At 44.4% G+C, this 22,769-nt stretch overlaps 1 protein-coding gene across 3 annotated transcripts in view; it reads right to left on the minus strand.

Annotated features, from left to right (window-relative positions):
• Positions 1 to 22,769, minus strand: part of NEDD9 (neural precursor cell expressed, developmentally down-regulated 9) — a 74,402-nt gene that overhangs the window by 24,123 nt on the left and 27,510 nt on the right. For 2 of the 3 annotated variants that reach the window (XR_011002013.1, XM_068199479.1), the window contains exon 1: positions 14,251 to 14,350. The exons of the other annotated variant lie outside the window; for it this stretch is intronic. Coding sequence is in view for 1 of the 2 variants with exons in the window: in XM_068199479.1 (XP_068055580.1) it covers positions 14,251 to 14,349 (99 nt within the window). In the remaining variant the exon portion in view is untranslated. Of the gene's footprint in view, positions 1 to 14,250; positions 14,351 to 22,769 lie in introns of those variants that run through there. 3 annotated transcript variants of the gene reach the window in all.

A 22,769-nucleotide genomic window follows, 5' to 3' on the forward strand; every position in this document is an offset into this window, starting at 1 on the left:
ACTGGTGGATGGAAGGGGGATAAGCTCAGATATCACATAAAAAGTAGGTGAACTCACACTTCCCAAGACATGCAGTGTTGAAATGGGGTGCATGAGATCAGTTTCCTCTTTTCTGAATGGGAGATCAGCTTTCAAATGTATGAGAAACATTGGCTTTACCTTTCATCAGCATCATTAGTGAGGTTGGTATAAATTAAGCTTTGGCTTGGAAAAGCAGGATTGCCATTTTGAACTCCCATGTAAACAGCAGCACTGGGGCCCACTATTCCCTCTGATGTACGTCTACTCAGCTCATCAGTCAACAACACTAAGATATCTAAATACAGATAAAGCAGGGAGCAATTTTTGTCTATGCCTTGGCAGGACTGTAGAACTATTATTTAAGCATGGTCAAAACCAAAGGTCTCTTCTTGAGCACTACCTCTATGCTCTTGCTGTGTCAACCAGGCTGCTTAGCAGAGTCTGAAGCTCAGAAAACAAAAGCCCCTGACTAATCTGAATATTCAAGCCGGTCTCTTATCTTTCCACATTTCTTTCTAGCATGTCTTTCACAGGGGAAATCTACTAATGGGACCAGAGCCTGTGCAACTTAAAGAAGACTTTCACAGAGGAGTTATTTAAAGGAGGAAGATTACAGCTAGGTGGGGGAGGCACTAACCAAGCAGGCTAAATCAGTGATAAATGTGTATTCTTCTATACTTTGGTGTTTAAAGGTATTTGAAAAGCTTGATTAGCTTCTACAGCAAAGCAATTCTCAGAACAAAGCTGAAATGGTGGTAGAATTAGAGCAGATAAAAGTTCCCATGTGAATTTTTTTTTTCTAGCTGCTCATTATCTCTGTCCCAGTGACCTTCTCACCACCTGGCATGCAGCATGTTAACACTTTCTGGATGTGCTTCAAGAACTTCTCTGCTGCAAACAGCTTCAGATTCTCATTGTTGGTGTTAACTCAGGCACCAGTACGTGAATTATACTAATTGGTTGCCACTTGTTTCACAGCCATTTCTCCAAGGCCTATTAAATAGCCCAGAGCCATGCCACCAGCACCAGTCACTGATGGAGCAGTGAAGAAGGAAAAATATTCCTCCAAATAAGCACTGGAACCAGAAGCACTAAGCCTGTTGCTTGGTGCCAGCAGCAAAGGCACTGCTCCTGCTAAGCAAACCTTCTGTGATTTCCCTGACTTCATTCGTCCTTCACAGGATTGCTTAGTGTGAGCTTCAGAAACAGTGTCACAGTCACTTTCACAAGTCAGCAGAATCAGCCTTGAGAAAAATGCAATTGTGACCACAGAAAGAAAGCATTTGGAAACCACAGAGGTACCTTTAACCTGCTGTGGTGATCAAGATGGTAGTCTCTTCTTTTCCACACAGAGAAAGAAGTTCTGATCAAAGACATCTTTCAACACCTGTGGGCCTTATCTCCAAAGATTTGACAAATCTGAATAGTTTTTTGATGCTGTGGGCATTGTGGCCCATATATGGATACTCCTTCTCATTGGTCTCATCAGCTCAGAGAGTGGGGACAGTTACATGAAATTAATTGGACTTGCTCTGAAGAGGCATGGATCTCTCCACTCAACTGTCTGAGAACCAGCACCAAGTAAGCATTAAGATCTGATATGAGAAGACAAAAGCACAGCAGTGACCTTTTTGTAATCACTAAGTGCTAAAAAAACCTTGGCCATTTCCTAGACAAATCAGCAACAGAGAAAGAGCAATGAGAAAATTGTCTTGGAACTTGTTTTTGCAACTGGTAAGTTGCACAGAAGTCCCTTTATATTCCCAATAAAAAGAAAAATAAAAGGGAGGACAACAGATGCAGAACTACAAATTCAAGTTCTGTTTACAGAAGAGTAAACAGAAGAGGCAGGAGAAAAATTACCTGATGCTAGATAGGGAAAAAATATTTTGTTATAGAAATCAGCTGCATTTCATAAAATGAAGATACTGGCAGCTACCAGCTTCTTTTAATAAGACTAATACTGTAAGTGCCTGTTGCTCTCCTTTTGTTCAGTTAAATTAACTACATGATAGGTGCAGTGGTGCCCTCTTCAAAATCCAAAAGTACCTGTGGTCTCTGTGCAGCAGCTCCATTCTCCTGAGCTCCTGGTGCTGTGGCAGCCCTACTTCAAGTAATGAGTGCTTCTCTACAACTCGTGGTGGATTGGAAAGACCCAGTTCAGCTCCTATGTCAAGCCTTGCTAGCAACACCGGGATGTCTGGAAGCTGAAGCTAGAGTCAGACCCTCCCAGTGTTAATGCTCTGTACAAGCAAAACAAAAAAAATAACCCACATTTGTTCTCAAGAAGCTTAAATTCCTCTTAACCTTGGGCTCATGAGTGCAGTAGAAAGCATCTTATGCAAAATCACTGAAAATCAGAAGTTCTACAGTGTTCTGTTAAACAAAGTGCTATCTCAGTTGTCAGCAGGTCAAAGTGAAAGGGAGTCTGACCCTAATGACTGCTGCCAGGGGATTTTAGCTGGAACATACTGCAGGAAAAGGCTCAGCAAACTCTGCTGATGCCATGTGTCAGAAATTGTCTAAAAGAAATGGAACTGAAATGGATACTCTCAAGATTAAATGCAGTTTACAGTGCCCGTGGTCCCAACTTTCTACATTGGTTGAGACAAAAGTAAAGCTTTTGAGCTCTCTCTAGGTAAAGTGAACCTGGGATTTGAAACTTCTGTCTGAATTTTCCTTTAATGCCATTTAAAGTCCATTAGATAAAAGCTGGAAAGGTGCAATTTGTATTCTCTGCATGCCTTAGATTTTTCTTTCTCTTGCACCTAGGATGCATGACCCAGTAAGCAAAAGATGCTACTCTGAAAACTGTCAGCTGTTCTACTTGCAGAACCCAAACTAAATAAATAAGACTGTAAGGTATTTTTCTTCTCAAATCTTGAAGGAACTACAGGCCAAATGCAGCTGTATAAAGGAGGTCTATTACAGAAGTGTCAAAGGTGTCTACTCTCTCCTTAGCCTATTGCAATTAACAGCTGACACATCTGCAGCTGGATGAAGACGCATGAAAATACTTTGAAGATCATGATCTGTTTTGGCTGCCCTTCTCTGCAGTGAGGAGAACTGACAGAATTCTGTAATTCATAGTCTGGAGGATGAAAAGGGTGTTTGTGGATGAGGCTAAGTGGCAGAAGAGGGAAGAGGAAAGAGTTAAAGAGTAGTGGAAACATCTACCACTTCTGTTAGAGTAAACACATCCAGTGACATGAGTAACTAGAGTGTGTGAGGTGCCCACAGCCATGGAAGCAAATGCAGGAATAATGAATTACATGCTAGGAGATTAAACACAATGCTCTCTTTAAGGGCCGAGCGCGGTGGTGCCAAGCTCCCAGCACAGGGCTGCCGACTTGACTCCTCTCAGCCAGCTCCACAACGAATGAACGCTTGAGGAAAAGGGTCAACCAACCATAAGCTCAAAGGATTTCTGCTGCATCCCTCAGAGGTGCAACAGGAGGATACTGATCCCTGCTCTGTGCTTGGCTGCTGAGGCGTATTGTTTTGTTCGGCGTTGTCTTTTTTTATAATATTGCTTCCTGTGTGTAGAGTTTATGTGCAAACAGGACTGGGAAAATTGCATCTGCCCTTCACTGAAAGAGGGTGGGACCCCTTTTTTCTATTATTGGGCAAACTGTTCCTTAAAATGAGAAACAGCTTCTCTCCTATGTTTAGCTTGGGAGTAGGAAGGGAGGAACAAAGGAAGGAAAGGTGGGGGCAATGTCTGTGAACAAACCAGTAGCTTAATTTTGGTTGGATCATTTTTAGTTATCCATCTCATAATATTTTCAATACAGATTCCCATCTTTGGGATTTCTTAAAAATGAATGACTGCTATTCCAAAGTAAGCTTTAGCATTTATATACCCATGTAGGGCTGGATTAGGCCCAACAGTAATGATCTGCCTGTGAGATAAAAGGATCATCCTCAAAACCCTGTAAAAAGTGAGTTTTATTCTGAGATACACAGTTTGCCTACAAGCAGGACTGCTAGAAGAGAGGAAAATTTTAGCTCTACTGTGACTACTGACAGAAGGCAGTAGTTTCAGTGTACGAGTCATTGGACAGTTTAACTTCGGATCTTTTCAGCTCCCATCTCCTTTTCTATTTCTCACTGTCACTGCCCCTCAAATAAAGCATTCATTGTGCCGTGTTGGCAAGGAAAGCAACTCGAGGCACAGTAGGTAACAGGTCTATCTATAACAAGCAACCTACCACAAAGGCTACTTAATAGAAGTAGACAGAGGTCACTGAATAAGACATGCAGCTTTGAAAAATGTCTTTTGCTGGTCTGTTCAAACCTGGAAGAAGGCAGTGTGAACAGCAAAGGCAGTACCTGATACACACAAAGCTGCACTGGCATGTTCCCGGCCAGGTCCCTGTGGGCAGTGACATGGGGAATGGACTATGAAATGGCACTGCTCAGCCATAACAGCCCCCATCCATTGCAGACCTGAAACAACTCATTGCCAACAACAAGCTGTGTGCAGGTTTTTGCTCTTTATCTCAAGATGAAGTCTACAGCTACACAGAGGAGGCAGGAAGTGCTACCACAGCACATATCAAAGAGCCTCTGCAGCAGCAGAGTGTCACAGCTACTGCAGCTGGGGAAAGGCCCCGAGCACCCAGCCCACACCTGGCTCTGGAACTCTGAGCTCCCTTGGCTCTCAGCTAATGACAAAATAAGGAGCCCAGCTGCAAATCCTCACCATGGCAATGCTTCAGTTCACTCCTCAGGCAAAGCCCATTGTTCTACTTCTCAGGCACTCTCTTGCTTTCTAACACCAAAACCCACAAGTTTTTGGTTTAGCAAAGATACTTTTCTGGTCAAGCTCACCCAAACAATTCCAAGTCCTGCTGGATGGAAATGAAGGCAGTTTTCCATGCACAGATTTGGAAGACTGGCTTCACAGCTAATGAGAGAGCTGTGAGCCAACAGACTCAGAAGAGCCCTAAGGAGGACAGGTCTTCATCCACACTAAGTATCCTTACTCCCTGGTCCTGTGCATCTCTGGAACATAGGCTGTTAGTCATGCTAAAGTAGACCAAGCTGCCTGGAGGCTGAGATGTAGAAAACCTTCTTTCTGCAGGGCAGAGAGGCAAGTGCCTTATTTCAGTGTTCCACCAAGCTGTCCCAGCCCCCCTGCCTGCCTGAGAGGCCTGATTTTCAGAGTTCCCCCTGGCTGGGACTTTTTTTTTTTTGGTAGTGAGACAAGTTACACAGAAAGTTAAGGAGGGAAAATGGGAATGTTCCCTTTCTTACAGAACCCCGCTTGGGTAAGCCAAAATAGGCACTATGGCTGTCACGCTCTGGAATATTCACTGCCAGTTTTTGCAGACAATACTCCACCAAGCAGGGCGGGCAAGCAGCGAGCAAACCACGTAGGGCTCAGGCACTTCACAATCCTGCCAAAGATGTTGATGTGGTCCATTGGTTCACCCAAGACTGGGATTCAAATGTGGCATAAATATGTGAAGGACTAATAGTGCTCTGGTCTGAGAACTTTTTTTGTTGCACCACAACTGCTTAATTTTAAGTAAATAGGACATATTTATGTAGTTGGTTTTTTTTTTTTTTTTTTTTTTTTTTTTTTTTTTTTTTGTAGGTAGTTGGCAAAGTAGTTTGCAAAACTGAGGCACAGCAGTGAACCTGCGAACCTGCAGCTTGGGAGGGAATCCAGATGCATGTCTATGAAAGATGGAATTATGAGGCTAGAAAAAGTGGGTGTGGGGGGGAAGTAAAGAAGGAAAAATGTGAAAATGAAGGTTAGAACACAGATCCTAACTGGTGCTCTGGCCTGTGTGAATAAAATACTTCACTATTCCGCACTGAGTGCATCAGCTTATTGCCATGCCTGATGCTTCCCAATGGAAAGGTGAGTTGAAAAGAAAGATTTCTGGCTCCGTATCTATTGGAGCAACAAAATGATAATTCTACATTGTCAAGAAGGAAAAAAACCCCAGGCTGTCTCCATTTGCTCAGACGATATTCTTTTGTCTGTCGACCGAATTTTGGGTTATTGGCTTACCCAGTTTTATTTCAGTTAAAGGGGGTGAGAGGCATTGCAAAGGTAATCAGAGAAACATAATATCCTAGACGTTAAATAAGGTGTTGCTGATGCTGCCAGGGCTGTACCTCATCCCAAACCGCACGTGAATGGCACAGAGCAGGAGTTCGAGGGGAGCGGGGCCGCTCCCTTTGCCTGCGCGGCACCGCCGTGCCCGGCGCGCCGCAGCGAGCGGGACGCGGCGGTGCGGGCTCCGCCGGAAAGGGGCACGGCCGGGGCAGCGCTCCTTCGCCAGCCCTGGGCAACAGCCCGCCACCGAGCACGGCGCTGCGGGGCTGGCAGACCACCCACCCTGCGCTGCTGCCAGCACAGGCGTCACCAACCGCGTGCGACAGAACTATCTACAGTCAGGCAGAGCGCTGATCCGCTCATCACGCATTCCTCTTATTCCTCTGCCCCCTGAGCTCCTGGGGTTTTACAGGAGTGCTGAAATAGCATTCTCTTTGCTCTTTCTGGGAATACAAACCACATCCCCCCACTTACCTTCAAGATCTATTAGTATTTTGGGAAATTCCACCACACCTAACTCACTAAGCTTTCTGTATGTGTTTCACCCTCGTAACCGGTTTCCTTTCCCCCCACCCAAGGAAGGGTGTGATCTCGTTCCGTGACTTTAAAAGGCCTTTTCAAATCTGTCAGAGGGCTGTGTGCCTTTTGTGACATCAACAGGGAGAGGAAAAAAAAAATCAAGCATGCAAACAATACCCTTAGAGTAAATATGATCTCACTGTGATTAAACCACAGTACATCAGAATCAAAAAGCAGATGTTAAACTTAACCTCTTTCCCTCAGGCAAGCAATTAAAACTTAATGAAAGGAGATCAGATGTTAAATGCTAAAGAATTGAAGAAGCAGAGCAGAAGTGGGGGGGGGGGGGGGGGGGGGGGGGAGGAAATGTGGAAAGAAAGAATCCCAAAACGTGTGTTTTGAGTTCTCACTTTTCCATTTTCTGGCATTTGTGAGCAGTCTTCTCCCAGACAAAGCTTCCTTAAAAAAAAAAAAAAAAAAAAAAAAAACAAAAAACCACCAACCCAAACCCTCCTTCCAAAATTAACTGTTCCTTCTGCAGCTCTGGGGAAACAATTACAACTTGATTGTCAAGAAACCATAGCTATATAGACACAGGACCTCACTATTGCCACCAACTTACTTGTTTGATGGCTTGAGTTTTGAAAAGTATGATTTTTAATTTTTTTTTGTTTAAAGTCTAGAACCTAGATTAACTACGACATGCTCTTCTTCACCCAAGTGTCTCAAAAAAAATTTCATTAGAAGGGAAAGCCATCCTACTCTGTCAATTTAGTATCACCATCTGGGATACTACACAGCAGCTACTATTTGGGATGCCCTGAGAGTCCAGCTAACTTAAGAAAAACAAGCTCAGGAACTCCTCTTTCCAGGCTCCTTCCAGCCCTCAGCAGGCTGGTGGGACAGGTAGCACCTTGCTTGTGAATCAGAATTCCAGGGGAGCCAAGCCTGGCTGGCAGCTGATGTTTGCCAGGTCTGGTCAGAACCATCTCCATTCTACAGGACAGTGGCCAAAAGTCAACAAGCCTCCCAGAACAGCTCGATTTTGGCAAGCTGACATTTTCTGGGTAAGTGTACCCCCAGAAAAGAGGGATGGTGAAGGTGTATGTGAGTTTTAAGCAGCTCTGGTTACTCTGCTCAATCTCAGGCTGATGCACAACTTCAGCTTCATCATATAAGATCTTGATCATGTGAGAGATTGGTTTGGGCAGTTCCTGGGGTGCAAATAAAATAAAGCAGTATAAAAAGAGAGACAGAAAACAAAAGAAGATATCTGCTTGTAAATACGCCCTTCTATAGCAGTAAAAGTTGGATTATTACCCTAAGCATTTTAACTGGATGTAAAGTCTGCAGGACAAGGGCATTCATGACGCTACCTACTGCTAGCTGTATCTTAAAAAGAGTGCACACTTCCAGTTGTCTTGTACTTAACCCTTTGGATCAGAAACTTCTTTAGAAAGAGAATTATTGATTTTTTTAAATGGTCTGTATCTTCCTCTGTCTACAGCTAAGCAGGTCATTCAGTGGAAGAACTGAGATTTACTCCTAGGCTCCTTCAGCATTTTCTAAGATTTGTTGTTACCACATGATTTATGGTATTGCTATTGCTAAAATTTTCAACCTTGCTGTCAATGATGAGGCCTGCTTAAGAAAGGGCTTGTGACATGCTGATGTGCATTCCTGTAGAGTAAACTTATTCTTATTACTCTTCCTTTTCCAGGCAGGCTGATCCACTCTGACTGTGAAGAAAGTGTTTTCAAAACCAACATAAAAATAGAAAGGCAAGAATTGGCTTCATCCCTATAGACAAAAAAAATACAATTTTTGTCATGCTAGGCACTTATGTTTCTAGGAGTGTGAACTATAACTTTAGCTGCCCTGTTTCATGTCAAACACAAACTACGTCCAAATCTGCTATGGAAAAATGAGCTCCTTAAAATTAAGACAGTTTCCACTACTGTAATGTCTAGACCAAAAGGCAAAAGAAAACGGGCTCTTGCCAAGAGCAGGCTGTGATAATCAGGCAATAATATGCAGAGGCTGCACTCTGAGCTACTATAAAGTGACCCAGCTTCACTGATGCTGAAAGCTGCAGCTATTTACAGGCAGAAGTACCTCTACATGCAGCTTTACTTAGCAATAGCCTGATTAATAAACACTGCTCAATGCTTGCCATAAATACTATTTTCATAGTACAGTCCCAGATGAGTGTCTGATCAAGCCCACTGAAGGCTTGGCATAAAACACCCTTCAGGGGCCAGAGTACTGCTCTAAGATGTCCACTGCTTTCATGGATGCTCAGAGAGCACCTATTATGTAAAGAAGCCTCTTCAAAAGCGACTTACGCATTTGTGATTCCAAATGTCTCTGAAAGTGGTTTCCTACAGAGGCGTGTGGACTTAAATGTCCTAAGAAGTTCAGCCACTTGTCTCCATCAAGTGCGGCCAGAAATGGGATTAGTGCAAGATAAGGGTCCTCCACAAATGTTGCAGCCAAGGCAGAGACTGTGCATACTCCTCTTAAGCACTCATGTTGCTTTAAAAATGGAATTAAACTCTGGACCTTGGGAGACAGATGGGTCCCTAACTGCTGCTGGAATGAATGGGATTTAAGTACTTAAATGCTGTAATAAGTTAGTCCAAATAAAATAAGCAAGGCAAAAGTGACTTCACATTGGCCCTTAAGTGACCTAAGCGCATCTATTGTATGCAGAAGGCCCTCCCATGCCCTTAACACCTTTGATAACAGCAATATGACAAGCAGGAAGCTCTGCGCTCCTGGTTTTCTACTTTTCTGTGTGCACTACATGCACCTGGCCTTGCTGCAATTATTCTGGTACTTATAATGGAGCACAGGCAATACAAATTTCCCTTCAGACACACAGGAGTTCAGTGTTCAGTGATCAGATATCAGTGCAAGTACAGTCTTCTAACCCCACTTGTTGCTGGGTTCGAAATGGTAAGATTCCAAAGATGAGTTTGTCTGCAGTCTTAGGAACTGTGCTCCAACACTTTAACAAGTTCCCAATAACACTTCATGAGACTTCTGTGACATTTAGCCTATATTCTGCAAAATAGCAGAGTTCTGCAGCCTAAGACAGTAACCACAGAAATGCGCTTTCATTTTTCCTTTGCAGAAGATGTTTCCATAAAGTCCTACTATTAGGCAGTTTTCCTGCTCTCTGATCTGACCAGTCCCCCTCAATGAGGTATTTTGATAGTATGGCACTGTTTGGAATCAGCAGAGTTAAGATACCTCTAGGCCAAGTAATAGTCTAACATGCAACCTGCAACCTCTAGCAGGACCTTAAAAGCAAGAGTAAAACCCCCCTAGACAAGTATCTAATGTCTCTTACTCTATCTAGAATCAAACTGAATTAGAACTATCAAAACAATAAGGAAGGCTGTTCATTTGTTAGTTCTGCTTCCCCATCAAACACTAGGAACTACTGGACAGAGACAGATTAGGCTACCAGTTTCTCATTCAATAGATTCACAGCTACATTACTCAGGAGCAGCTGTTAGCATAAAAAGATAGAAGTTTAGAAATCAGGCAAAGAAACTGCATGCTATTGGCTGTAATGCTTTGTGAGGGCTCTTCTTCTTCCTCTGAAATAAGCCCTGTAACATCCCTAAGCCTCAGCAGCTCCATCTGTAAAACTGAATTAGAAGCACTCTGCTGTCCAACCAGTACTTTGGTTGGGCAAGCAGACACAATTGTGGGAGTTTCCCAACTACCCTGGGGTACAGGGGCACTCACCACTATTAAGTATACAAATATTAATCTACAGAAGGGGTGTGGGAGGGGAAGGAGGGCACACAGAGGGCCAGAACCTGAAAATGACAGTGGACCTCCAAGCTTTGTGAAGGGGACAGTCCTTCTGGCTACAATCTCACTTGTGCCGCTCCTGACTTAGGCCTGACCCTGCTAGACCTCAGCCACCTCACCCTGTACATGCACAGGTGAGAGAAAAATCATGAAACTTCCATTCTAAACTCGTGACGGCAGGTTTTCCCCTTGTTGGTTTGTTTCTCTCCTACTACATTTTACAAGGCTTTACAATTCCTGTTTACTTCTGAGTTTGATTGCCACCCTGTGATTGCTGAGATACTGAAAAAAAGAGTGAAACAAAGAGAAGTGAGGAATAAATGAAACAGAGAGGATTTGGTTAATAAAGTACAGACAGTTCTTTTCCTTTTACATGGTCCAACACTCAAAGTCTTTCATTGCCAGGGTTACAAGCAGCTTTTCACAAGCACTTCTGGTTGGGAATATTGTATTTCTTCCCAGGGACACTATTTTGTTTGTCTTGGCGTGCAGACATTGTAATCAAGTCTATATATTACAGGACTGTGCCTTAGCACAAATGGCAGGCATTTCAAACCCTATTTAGGTTTCTTCCTTGCCCAACAAATTATCTAAAAATAGATAATCAAGACCTCATACTTTACATCTACGTCATTCCTTTTGGCTTAAATGAGGTAAGGAATGCAGGGTTTTTTTTCCTCTCTTTTTTCACTGTTTGGAAGTTTTAGTAAACAGACAAATCCCCTTTTCTTCCTTCCTTCCCTCTCTTATTTTGTCCTGCATGTGAACAGCCATCAAGCTACAAAGGCCTTGTTATGATAATGTCTTGTCCCTTTTGCTTCTGTTGCACTTTTATTGGCTAAGATAAGAGTGTTGGAATTGGTGGCCAGATATACCCTCTCCCATGCATGCCCTTCCCTCATCATGGTAACCCACTGGTATTTCTGTTGCTACAGAGTACATTGTAGCTGTAACTGCTCCATCCTTGGAGTCATAGCCTGCGTTTGGTTTCAGAAAAGGCTGGCCCTACCTCTTGGGTTACAGAATACTGGAATGGAGTCCTGTGAGAACTCGATGGGGTGTAGTTTTGTTGTACATAGGGATTTAGTTCAAAAGCAAGCTGCTGTTATCAAAGAACTGAGGTGTTGCCCTCATGCAACTGCACCCCTACAGGAATTAGTTTCTGAAAGTAGCTTTTAGACAAGCAGGACTAAGAAGTGCTCCAAACCAACACAAGTATTTCTTATGCTTAACCTTTCCCATCTTTCCATAGGGAAAGATGGGAAAGTTTCTCAGTTAAAGTAACTTCTGTGTTCTCAGGCATTTAAGTAGCACATGAACAGGAGAACAGAACTTGATCTGGGGTTAAATTTCTCTTTGCTTTAAATAGTCACAGAATCACTGAATTTCACACAGTGTGCAAAAGCTAGACAGACAGTGGTGTAGAGACATATGTAACGTAAATTCTGAACTTGCGTAAATCCACAGGGATTTTCCCTTTCAGAGGATTCAGACTTGAGTGTTAAGATGGAATAATGCAATGGACACTAAAAGAAGCTTAGATGAAGGAAGAGAGGGAAGGAACAAGTTTTGAAAAGGTCTGAATAAAAAATGCATAGATTGCATAGCAGAAAGGATTTCTAGACCAGAAATGACCTTAGGTTTAGTCACGCTGAAAGCAAAGTAATGAGTGATGGAGAGATGTATTCAGAGTCTCACCCATGAATCAGTTCCTGTTCTGTCCTACTGTTAAAACTGAATTAAACTATAATGAGCATTTCAATTATTTCTTCAAACGAGGCCTTATGGACTATCACAATGAAAGTAAGGGATGACAGAGCCCAGAACAACACTGGGAGCAGTTAAACAGAGCCAAATCTGCACCTGGATGCTCAGCCTCCTCGGAAGTGATGATATGTCCCCAGGCAAGCCATTAGCATTCTCTGTCCTTTATTTCACGTGTGCAATAAAAAAAATAAAAAAAATAGTTTTCCTATAGGAAGATAAAAGAAAGAGAAAAAATACAGAAAGAATAAAGACCGAATGTGCAGGTGTTTTCTTTGTGCGTTACTCTAGGGATAAGAAATACATCTAAGAATGTTTGTCCCAGTGAAACAGTGTAACTGCTTCACATTTCCCAGGGAAAGTAACCACTGTAATCCAGCAAGAAGGTTTTTGAGGCCAAACCCCTCAATCTTCTTTTTATTTATTTATTTTTAATTGCTTGTTCTTTCTCTGTCTAGCCTTCTCTGTCTAGAATTACGTAATCACAAACCAAATCCAAAATGCTCATTCCCACAATACAGGGCAAAGGAAACATTACAGAGCAAGGAAGACTTCCCCCTTTTGAGCCACCTTATCTGTCCCTATTCTTGCAGTGCCACTGGCCTACATACACGAAATCAGGAAGCTTTATAACTATGCAGGACCATTACTTTGCTACTGGGATAAAAGTGTTGCCTGGCCCTGGGCAGCCTGAAAGCAGTTTGTGAGCTTTGGACTAACAGCAACACTGTTCTACCCCCGAGTGCCTGATGTTTTCTGCTCAGAGTAACAGCTTCTCTGGGCAGGTATAAAGTCTACCTGGACTGATCAGAGGTGGAGTAGATAGAAGAGAAGAGATTAATTTTATCTCAGAATTCAAATCAGTCAGTTGTTTGAGACACAACTTAAAAACAAAAGCCATGAGCTCCACATCAAAATTGTGAAAGCCATGGATTACCTTTGTCAACCGACATCTAACACAATTTCTTTTCCCCTTGTCTTTCCATGAGATGGAGAAACTGGCAGTTGCTTTGGAAACTTAACTCTGACCTTTCCCAAAGTTTGGCTTGAGAGACGCTGAAAACTTGGCCTGAGCTCAGAGATGTACAGAAGAGCATAAAAAGCCGTGCACATTTACCTGGGTATCACTTGTACTTCTCACACACACTGCCACTCCATCAGCACTCTTTCACACCACGCTGCCTAAGTTTAGTACCGAGATGGACTTCATTTCCAAAGCAACTTAGTCTCCAAGTAAGTATATAGCGTGTGACATTTCCAAAATCACCTTTTTATTGATGCTGAAGTTATTTTTGGCAGGGCAAGGAAAGTTTTTCCTTCCCTCCCCCTTTTTTTCCAATCACACAAGATTACGGTATGTCTGTACAGTAATCTAATGCCCCGTGGGCAATTCTGTACCTTGCTCAGACGTCTTTCAGTAATATTAGGATGAAAGGCTCCACATTTGTGTCTTTTGAAAAAAAAACCCAAAAAACCAATCAACCACCACCCCTTCTGGTAAAAGGTCGCTAAAAGCGATTATTTTAAAAAGCGGGGCATAGGCTACCCATTTTAAAAAAATGTTAGGGCTTTTTTTCCCCCTCGCCTGTGATCCGTCAAACAGACCGCACCGTGATAAGGCAACATCCACAGGCGCCTGGAAGGAGGCGAATGAGCTCCCGGGGAGTATCGGGGGTACCTGTCCCAAACGCGCCAGGCCATCACGCACCGCCCCGCCACCTTTCCCGCTCCGGGCTCACCCCGTTATTCAGGGCCGGCACCAGCGGGAAAAGCGAAAGGAGCTCCTTCTCCCCCCATAGCCAACACCGACACAACACCCGGGGGGTCCCCGCAGCCCGTCCCCTTCGCTGCCCCCTCGTTTCCCACTCCCCGCGGACACCTTCCCTGGGGCTCTGCGCCTGGAGACAGCGCTGCGGAGGGCAGAAGGGAGACCTGGCCGCCCCGCGGGCACACGGCTCGCCTTGAGGAGGTGCGGCAGGGAGCCCCGAGTCGTCCGACCCCCGCCTGCACGGCGGGCTGCGCTCCCGGCCCCGCGCCGCTCTCACCTTGTACTTCATGGCTGCGCCTCCGCGCCCCGCCGCATCCCCGCGCGCTCTGCGCGCCCCGCCGCGCGCCGCCGCGCCAGCCTTACGCGTCATTTGCATAGCGCCGCCCTTGTTTGCATACCGCGCGAGCCGGCCCCGCCCCCGTCTCACTCCCCCGCCCCGCGCTCGGACCGCGGTGGCGCCGCCGGGGGCGAGGCGGAGGGAGGCGGGGGGGCGCGGGTTCGGGGCCGGGCACGGCGCCTTCCGCCGCTTCCCTCCGCCGACGGCCGGCGAGAGAGAGCCCCGCACACAGCGAGGGCTGGCGGCCCTGCTCCCCGGGACCCCGCCCCTGCCTTTTCGAAACTGCTCGCCTTTACTCTTCCCCGGCGGAAAAGGACTTGGGGGCACGGGTCGATAGGTTGAACGGGAGGCAGCGTGTGCCCAGGAAGGCCAGTGGTATCCTGGCCTGGATCAGCACTACTGTGGCCAGCAGGACAAGGGCAGTTATCCCTTGTATTGGGCACTGGTGAGGCCACACCTCAAGTCCTGTGTCCACTGCTGGGCCCCTCACTGAAAGACCTCCAGGTGCTGGAGCAGGTCCAGAGAAGGCCAACGGAGCTGGTGATGGGTCTGCAGCACAAGTCCTGTGAAGAGAGACTGAGGAACTTGGGGGTGTTTAGCCTGGAGAAAAAAAGGCTAGTGGGGGACCTGATCCCTCTCTATAACCACCTGACATGACATTGTACCCAGGTGGGTTTTGGTCTCTCCTCCCAGGCGGCCGGCAACAGGACAAGAGAACATAGCCTGAAGATGTCCAGGGGATGTTCAGGTTGGACATAAAGAAGAATTTTTTCATGCAAAGTGTGGGTAACCCTTTGGAATCTGCTGCCCAGGGAGGTGGTTAAGTCACCAACCCTGCAAGTGTTCAAGAAGCAGCTGGACATGGCACTCAGTGCCATGGCCTAGTTGACATGGTGGTGTTTAGTCAAGGGTTGGACTTAATGATCTCAGAGACCTTTTCCAACCTGACTCTGTGATTCTGTGAACCTTTTCCGTCCAACCCTCCCATAGGCATTTTTCTCACGCACATGCAGCTCTTGGAGGCGCTGAACACGGCTTTGTTCATATCTTTGCAATTATTTTTGTTCTGACTCATCTTCAGAAGATATTTTTAACTACTACTGCTCAAATCAACCTGCCAAGTGTTCGCTTTGCCTGGCTGCTATTTTAACGCTGATTAGACACCAGAGGCCAAGAATGCTTTAATGGCCTGGAGATGTCCATTATAAAGAGTGACCATTGTAAATAAAGATTATTTGGAAGAGAGTAAAATTAACTCTGGTATCTTGGAAGGAAGAAAGAGTGGGGAAAATAGATGTGTGGTGATCCTCCATACTTTTCACGTTAGATCTCTTAATCGGGCATGATTAATATGGTGCACATAATAGGAAACTTTGTATAGGGGGCATACTCCAGCTTGTTTAGAGGAACAGGAAATAAATTCTTTCCTTTTTGCCCGAGCTGAATCTTACCCAACATTTTTAGGTCACAGATGGACTCAAGGCTATTTCTGGTGGCCTAAGGAAAAATAGCAAAGAATAATCTTGTACTACCATATTACAAACATAACTACATTCCATAGTACAATGTTATCCTTAAATTCTCATGTGACTAATCCTCTAGAGAGGGATCCTATTGCTAAAATGGCTTCTTGACTGATAAAGAATGTCATACTTTTATCTGCAATCTCCTTTGTTCTCCAATTCCAGCATAAAATATGTGGCTGTACTCTACAAATTTACTAAATGAATGCAAAAATGCTTTTTTCCCCCCTGTGCTGTCTTCTTGACTGCACATGCCGTTATAGCTCATGGGTGTGTGTCCCTGTCAGTACAAAATAAGTCTTGGAAATTAGTGAGAAGAGTGAGCTCCTGCTTTCTGCAGTGCAGAAGAGCCACTGTGGCTGGGCTGTAGCTTTGCTGCCCCAACCTCTTGTAGGTGTTTTTCTCTGGGCCTTTCTTTCCATTTTTGTTGTTGCTGTTGATTCTTCTGATTTCCCAAGAAGAAACATGAAACAGATGAGGTTTTATATGGACTGGGTTTAGGGCAGAGTTGTTTTAAATGCAGCATCAAAATAAATGTGGGTAGTTTCAAGAGAATAAAACTCATTTGTATGCTGTGTCCTTAGACACTTTAATTAAGAAAGGAATTCTTCCAGTGATTATGTATAACCAGCTTACTATTAAGAAATGCTCTTTGGAACATTTCTTAATTGATGAATTAAGAATCAAAGAAACACTGTTTTTCTTTTTGCATGTTTTTGTTCTTCTCTGTTTCTAATCCAAGTAGAAAATTACTTTTAGATACAGAAGATGCAATGGCTAAGGTGTTAGCATGGTATTGGACTAGCATCCAGATCCCCTTTCTTGCATAAGCTCTGTATAATCTCTTCCCATGGCCATTACCATGAAGATAAATGCATTAAGGATTGTAAAACCACATCAGCAAGAACCAAATAAGTACTGGAGACAAAAATAAGTAACATCATATTTCTGACTTCACCTATATTTAAACTCAGAAAGCATCTGGTTTCCAGTCATCCCACCAATAGTGGTACTTTTCTTGTAATTGGTATTGTTTCAGAATGCTTTACAATCACATTATGAAACCTAAGCACATTTGAGAAGCTGTGCCTTCTGCTATTATTTTAGCTTGCATTGCTTTTAATGTGTGTAAAAAATCCATGACTGATTTTAATATGAGGTAACAGATGTGTTAATATGAAATTCTAGTTGGAGTGTTCCTGCGTATGTAATGTTTTGCCTTTATCGCTCTCCATAACTCTTATTAAATACTTTTACTTAGATGCCACTGGAATGACACTTTGGGCACAAACCCACAAAGTCTGTCAGTGTTGGTAGCTGTACTTTACAACTGTGAAGGAGCAGACACAAGAGCTGGTATTTTACAGGGAGAAAAAGAGATTGCCATGGCACACCACTGCACAGTGAAGTCCTACTGTTCATTTTATTCACGCAACCTCCTTCCCCCTCTCTCACCTACTCCATTTACCCTGAGGGGGTTTTTAATTCCCCCAGGGTGAAACACTCTTACTCAGAGGGACACTCGCAGCAGAGCCAGCAGCATGGCAGAGCTCCATGGTCTATCACGGATATCAGGAATTAGATACACCTTGAAAGAGAGATTTGTAAACGTGAGCCGCTAAGCTCCTCCTGTTGCTGTGAGAAGTTGGGATTGTGGCAGGCACGTTTGTGGTTAGTGCAAGCACCCCGCTGTTCTTGGTGACCTTGGCGGCAGCCGTGCCTTTGCTGTGTAATATTGTATTTCAGGCACAGCCTAGGGAAGTTTTGAGTCGGTTGCCTTGGATAATCAGCTCAATTATACAATGCAACTTGCTGATGAGGAAGCTGGGATCAGGCATTACTGATGTCTGTGTTTCAGAGGCAACTTGAGCTATATTGCCAGGATTTATAACTACAAGGTCCTATTGAAGTTCTCAGGAGGGTAATTCATGTAATGTGCCTTTTTTGCTTCACAGCACAGCAATGGCTTGATTCACTGCCTCATATTTATTCCACTGCAATTCTAGCAGAGTAGCAAATAGGTTCTGTGACGTGTCTTGTGCCTCTGTCAATGGCTTTTGTTTCTTTGCTTTTGCTGAGGGCAATTAGTATTACTCTCTGCTCATTTGGGCAACATACTGCTTGTCTCCTGCTCTCATACCCCATCCTGCTGAGCTTATTGCACCCTTTATTTTTAATCATGTCTCTGCTCTGTGTCTTCCCATTGCCCTCCTTGTTGCCAGCTGAGGTGCTGAGGTTTTTGGAAGGTGGCAGCAGGTGAAGTTACCACTATGGGGCAGCCACAGGGACTGCTTATCTGCTGGGCTCTGCGGCTGGCCTGCCACTGCCCTCGGCATACAGCATGGAACAGAGCTGCTGGTGGGCCGGGAAGGGAATACCCACTGAAGCACATCAGCCAGCTATCACCTTGTGACAACTGAGAGGGGAATATGAGACAGACATCCTGCTCTGAAAGGTTGCTCAAACAAAAATCCCCTTGTTCCCGTTTCCCCATTGACACAATCTGAGAAAAGAGAGACACGGCAGAGTGTCTCCCTCACAGCTGAGAGAGTCTTTTCAGGAAGGGTCTGTGAGCTCTGTGTTTGGGAAACATTGAGCTGTCTTTTTTTTTTTTTCCCTCCCCCTCTTCACAAAGGCCTGACTATCTCTTGGATAATGTTGAGCAGCATCTGCATTTCTTCTTGCTGTGATACTTGACCGGGGGTGTGGATTAAAATTAATTTACTTATAATGCCATTGCACTTTCTGAGCGTAGGAGTCATAATTAGCTTCACGTCCTGTCACCTATATAACGCTACTCAATCTGGTTCAGCAGAAATGGAGTAGATGGAATTTCTTCAGTGCAGAATGGTTTTGTACACGCACTCAGAGTGGTGGAATTTGCTTGCTTGGACAATGTGTTAAAAAAAGATGAAACACTGCTGTTTCCTGAGAAGAGCATTAACAAAAGTTCACCACTGACATGGGCAGGATTCTGTGTCTGTCTGCACAGAAAGGCTCCCTCTCCCACCTCACTAGGAGATAATAAGAAAAATATTTCATTCTCCCCCAAAGAGGGCAATATTTTGCATTTCAGCAAACCAAAACAAAGTCTGCTCAATTTTTCTTTGACCGGTGATGGAAATATTTATAAGCAAGTGTTCTATTCCATTTAACAGCATGAGAAATCTGTCCTGACAGACAGAGGAGTGGGTAGCAGTCATTGTAGTGGTGAGATTTAAATGCAAGCATCAAATTGTGAGAACAAAAATTGTGACATAGAATTATCTTCTTAAATGTGCCTGTCCTTTGCCATTTTAAGATGCCTAAGATGTCTTTTAACCACAGGGTTAGTTCACTTGCCTTGCTTTAGAATTCTACATTTACTTTAATACATACTAACTAATCTTACAGGCATCCCACTTCCTTTCACAATAAGGCACAAAAGCTGTTCATATGCTTGAGAAGGGCATTTTATGCAGTGTTTCATCAGGAATTGCTCATTTAACTTTGTAAGTCAACCATCAAGGCCCTGTTTAGTGCCCCTCCTTCAGATAAGGGGAATAAATGCAGCTCCTTCTATCCTTTCTGTTTTGCTTCAAATGCCAGCCAGAAAGAAACATACTGGTGTCCTCCCACCCAAAAAGTTTTGAAAGTGAATCCAGCCTTTGTTAGCTTGAGAAATCATGGAAGGCAGTTGGAATTTAGATATTCTGGCACTGGCTGTCACTAAGCCACCAGCCTCAGTGAACAAAACCTGAAAAGTTTGTACAGTTAAAACAACAACAAAAAAAAAGGGGGGTATAAATACCCCTACAATTTTCATTTGTTATGAGAAGCAAGCAGTCACCTTCTCAGGGGAGAATGGACATGGGAAAGGGAAACAGTGGAATGACTATTAAAACAGCATGAGGGATACATCTTACTCTGGAGAAAAAAAAATAATGTAAAATTGAAAAGAAGTAAATTTATCTCTGTTCCAGCACTGGAAATCAGTGCCACAGAAATGATTCTCATTGATGACAAGCTGAACATGAGTCAGCAGTGCCCTGGCAGCCAGGGGCAACCCCCTCCCCCTGTCCTGGGGGGCATCAGGCACAGCATCACCAGCTGGGCAAGGGAGGGAATTGTCCTGCTCTGCTCTGAGGCAGCCTCACCTCGAGTACTGGGGGCAGTTTTGGGCACCACAGTACAAAAAAGACATACAGCTCTTAGAGAGCCTCCCAAGGAGGGCCATCAGGATGGTGAAGGGCCTTGAGGGGAAGCCATATGAGGAGCAGCTGAGGTCACTTGGTCTGTTCAACCTGGAGATGAGGAGACTGAGGGGAGACCTCATTGCAGTTACAATTTCCTCATGAGAGGAAGAGGAGGGGCAGGCACTGATCTCTTCCCTCTGGTGACCAGTGACAGGACATGAGGGAATGGTGTGAAACTGTGTCAGAGGAAGTTCAGGTTGGATATTTGTCCTAGGGTGACTTTATGATGCTTGTATCCCCAAACATCTGTTCTGTTTATGCTGGATATTAAGTTCTGCACCTTTAAGACTGGTTCCAAGAGTGAAGGGGGGAAAAGAAGTATGCAGTTTGTTTTTAGAAACTACAGTTGCTCCCACATATTCTCTCTCATGGACTGTGTTATCTGCAGCACAGACAGTGGGACAGAGCTTTCCTTTGCTTTTTAGTTCATTTTTTTTAGCTAGCTGAGGCAGAGAGGTTCTCTGGACTGTGGCTTTTCTTTTTCTTGGAAGTGATTGGCTCCGCTCTGGACTGAAAACCCAGAAAAACACCGGGTGCACACACCTGTGGCCCAACCTGGGCCTGGGACATGGCATTTTCCAATGTAGGAGGGACTGATAAGAGACTGAGCGAGCCGAGCTACACCCCACGAAAAGGACTTTCTGAATTTGCCTTCTCTTCAGAACAGCAAGAGGTTTTATTGTTTAATATTATCTGTTTTTTATGCTTGTAGATACTTTGCTTATTAAATAAACAGTTTTTTTCCACTTTTCTCCAAGAAAATATTTTCCCAGACCAGTTGGGGAGGGGCTGCTTGAATCTGCTTTCTAGAAGGACCCCTTCAGAAGTTTCCTCCCACATTTGCCTTCGGAAGTTTCCTCCCAAATTTGCCATGACCAAGGCCAATATTAGAAAAAGATTTTTTACCCAAAGGGTGTTGGGCCCTAGAACAGGCTCCCCAGGGGAGTGGTCTCAGCGCCAGGCCTGACAGAGTTCAAGAAGCATTTGGGCAGTGCTCTTGGACACATGGTGTGACCCCTGGGGTATGCTATGCACAGCCAAGAGTTGGACTCAGTGATCCAAATCAGCAGTCTGTGATTCTGTGAAAAGCTTTTCCAGGTCCGTGCAGCAGCTCCCCATGGAGATTGCTGGTGTAGAGCACTTGAGTCAGGGGGACTTTTTGTTCTCAGCAGTGTTGGGAGGAATTTGTGGAGGACAGCACAAACTGCAGCTGAGCTGTCATACACCCTTTGCACAGCTAAGGCAAAGTAGGAGCTCTGGGAACCTTGGCATGTGCACTGGTGCAGATTTGGTGCACCACTGGTGAGAGGATAGAAGGCAGAAGCCCATGGCTTCCAGGTGGGTACAGGGCAGATTGGGTCGCCAGTGCCTGTTTGCCTCGGAACTGATGTTGTTGGGAAGAAGAATGTGAGGTATGCAGGGAAGACTGGAGAGGGAAAAGAATGTCAGCATGGAGCACGCACTAGCCTATTCCTTCCAGAGATACTGTCAAAGGGTTATTCATTTCCCAAACAAACAAACCAGTCTAACAGTCGTGCTCGCAGGCTACACTCCCTTATATTCCCCTCCAGCACAGAATAGTTTTAATACATGGGTTAAAAAATACCAGCTTGCTTCCAGACATGTGGTGTGCATGCCATTCAACCTACTGATGCCAAAAGAGTTTTTCTTGGTTTTCCTAAGAAAGACTGAAAAACAACACAACTACGGGGACTGCAAAGGACTTCTGTTCTCTCTGGCTCACAATTGTGCAGATGAAATATGATAAATGTAATATAGGGAGGTTGCTCAAGAGGAAATGTATGTTTTGATATCACAGCTTGTTTAAGATGAAAGGAATCCAGAACTGGGACCGGAATTGCCTCAGACAAGAAATTTGGGGACAAAGCTTAGGCGTGTTAACCTTTTCATGCTGTTGTAAGAAGTCATAGTGCTAGCATCCAAAAGCTCAGATCTTTACCTGAACTTTCTACTTTAACTTTCCCCATGCTGGGTGAAACTCCAGAGCTGGGATTTTATTCACATGGAACATGTTACATTATTCCACTGGATACTAAAACTGTTAAAATGGGAATGAATAAAGTATTTATTTTCTTTTGAATACATTCACCCAGCATACTGGGTTTGTGGGAACAAAGTCCTGGCTCAAATAGCACATAACCCAGCTGCAGAGGAATTTCTAAATGGAAGCAGGAGTGTGAATATGGACAATTAAGTAGGAAAGAGTGGTCAGGAATAAAAAAGTTCACTTTCCTGTGACACCCTGGAAAGGTAAGGTAAGGTAAGGACTAGGATCAGCAAGTTTTTTCTCAGGAGATACGACCTCTCTCACCTCCTCACCTACACACAGAGTAAGATGCAGCAACACTCATCCCCAGAAGCTTTCTCTTGAACACAATAGTGCACAGCTCTGCTCTTTCCAGTCTGTAGTGCTCTGCTCCTATCTACTTTTCCTGTCTACCTCTCCTTCCCCTCCTCCTGCCTTCCCAGTCCTGCAGTTGGCAGGGTGGACAGGCCCAATTCCAGGCACATATGCTAGCACTTTGCTCTGAACTTGTGTGGAAGGAGCTTGTACAGACACATGAAGGTACAAAAATAGTGTATAAAGAGGGGATGTGTTGAACTCCTCATACATATATTAGATTTAAAATACTGCATAAAAATCCTTGAAAACCCATGAATCCTCTATAACGAGCATTTG

This window comes from Anomalospiza imberbis, chromosome 1, assembly GCF_031753505.1.
Source record: "Anomalospiza imberbis isolate Cuckoo-Finch-1a 21T00152 chromosome 1, ASM3175350v1, whole genome shotgun sequence".
NCBI classification, from domain to species: Eukaryota; Metazoa; Chordata; class Aves; order Passeriformes; family Viduidae; genus Anomalospiza; species Anomalospiza imberbis.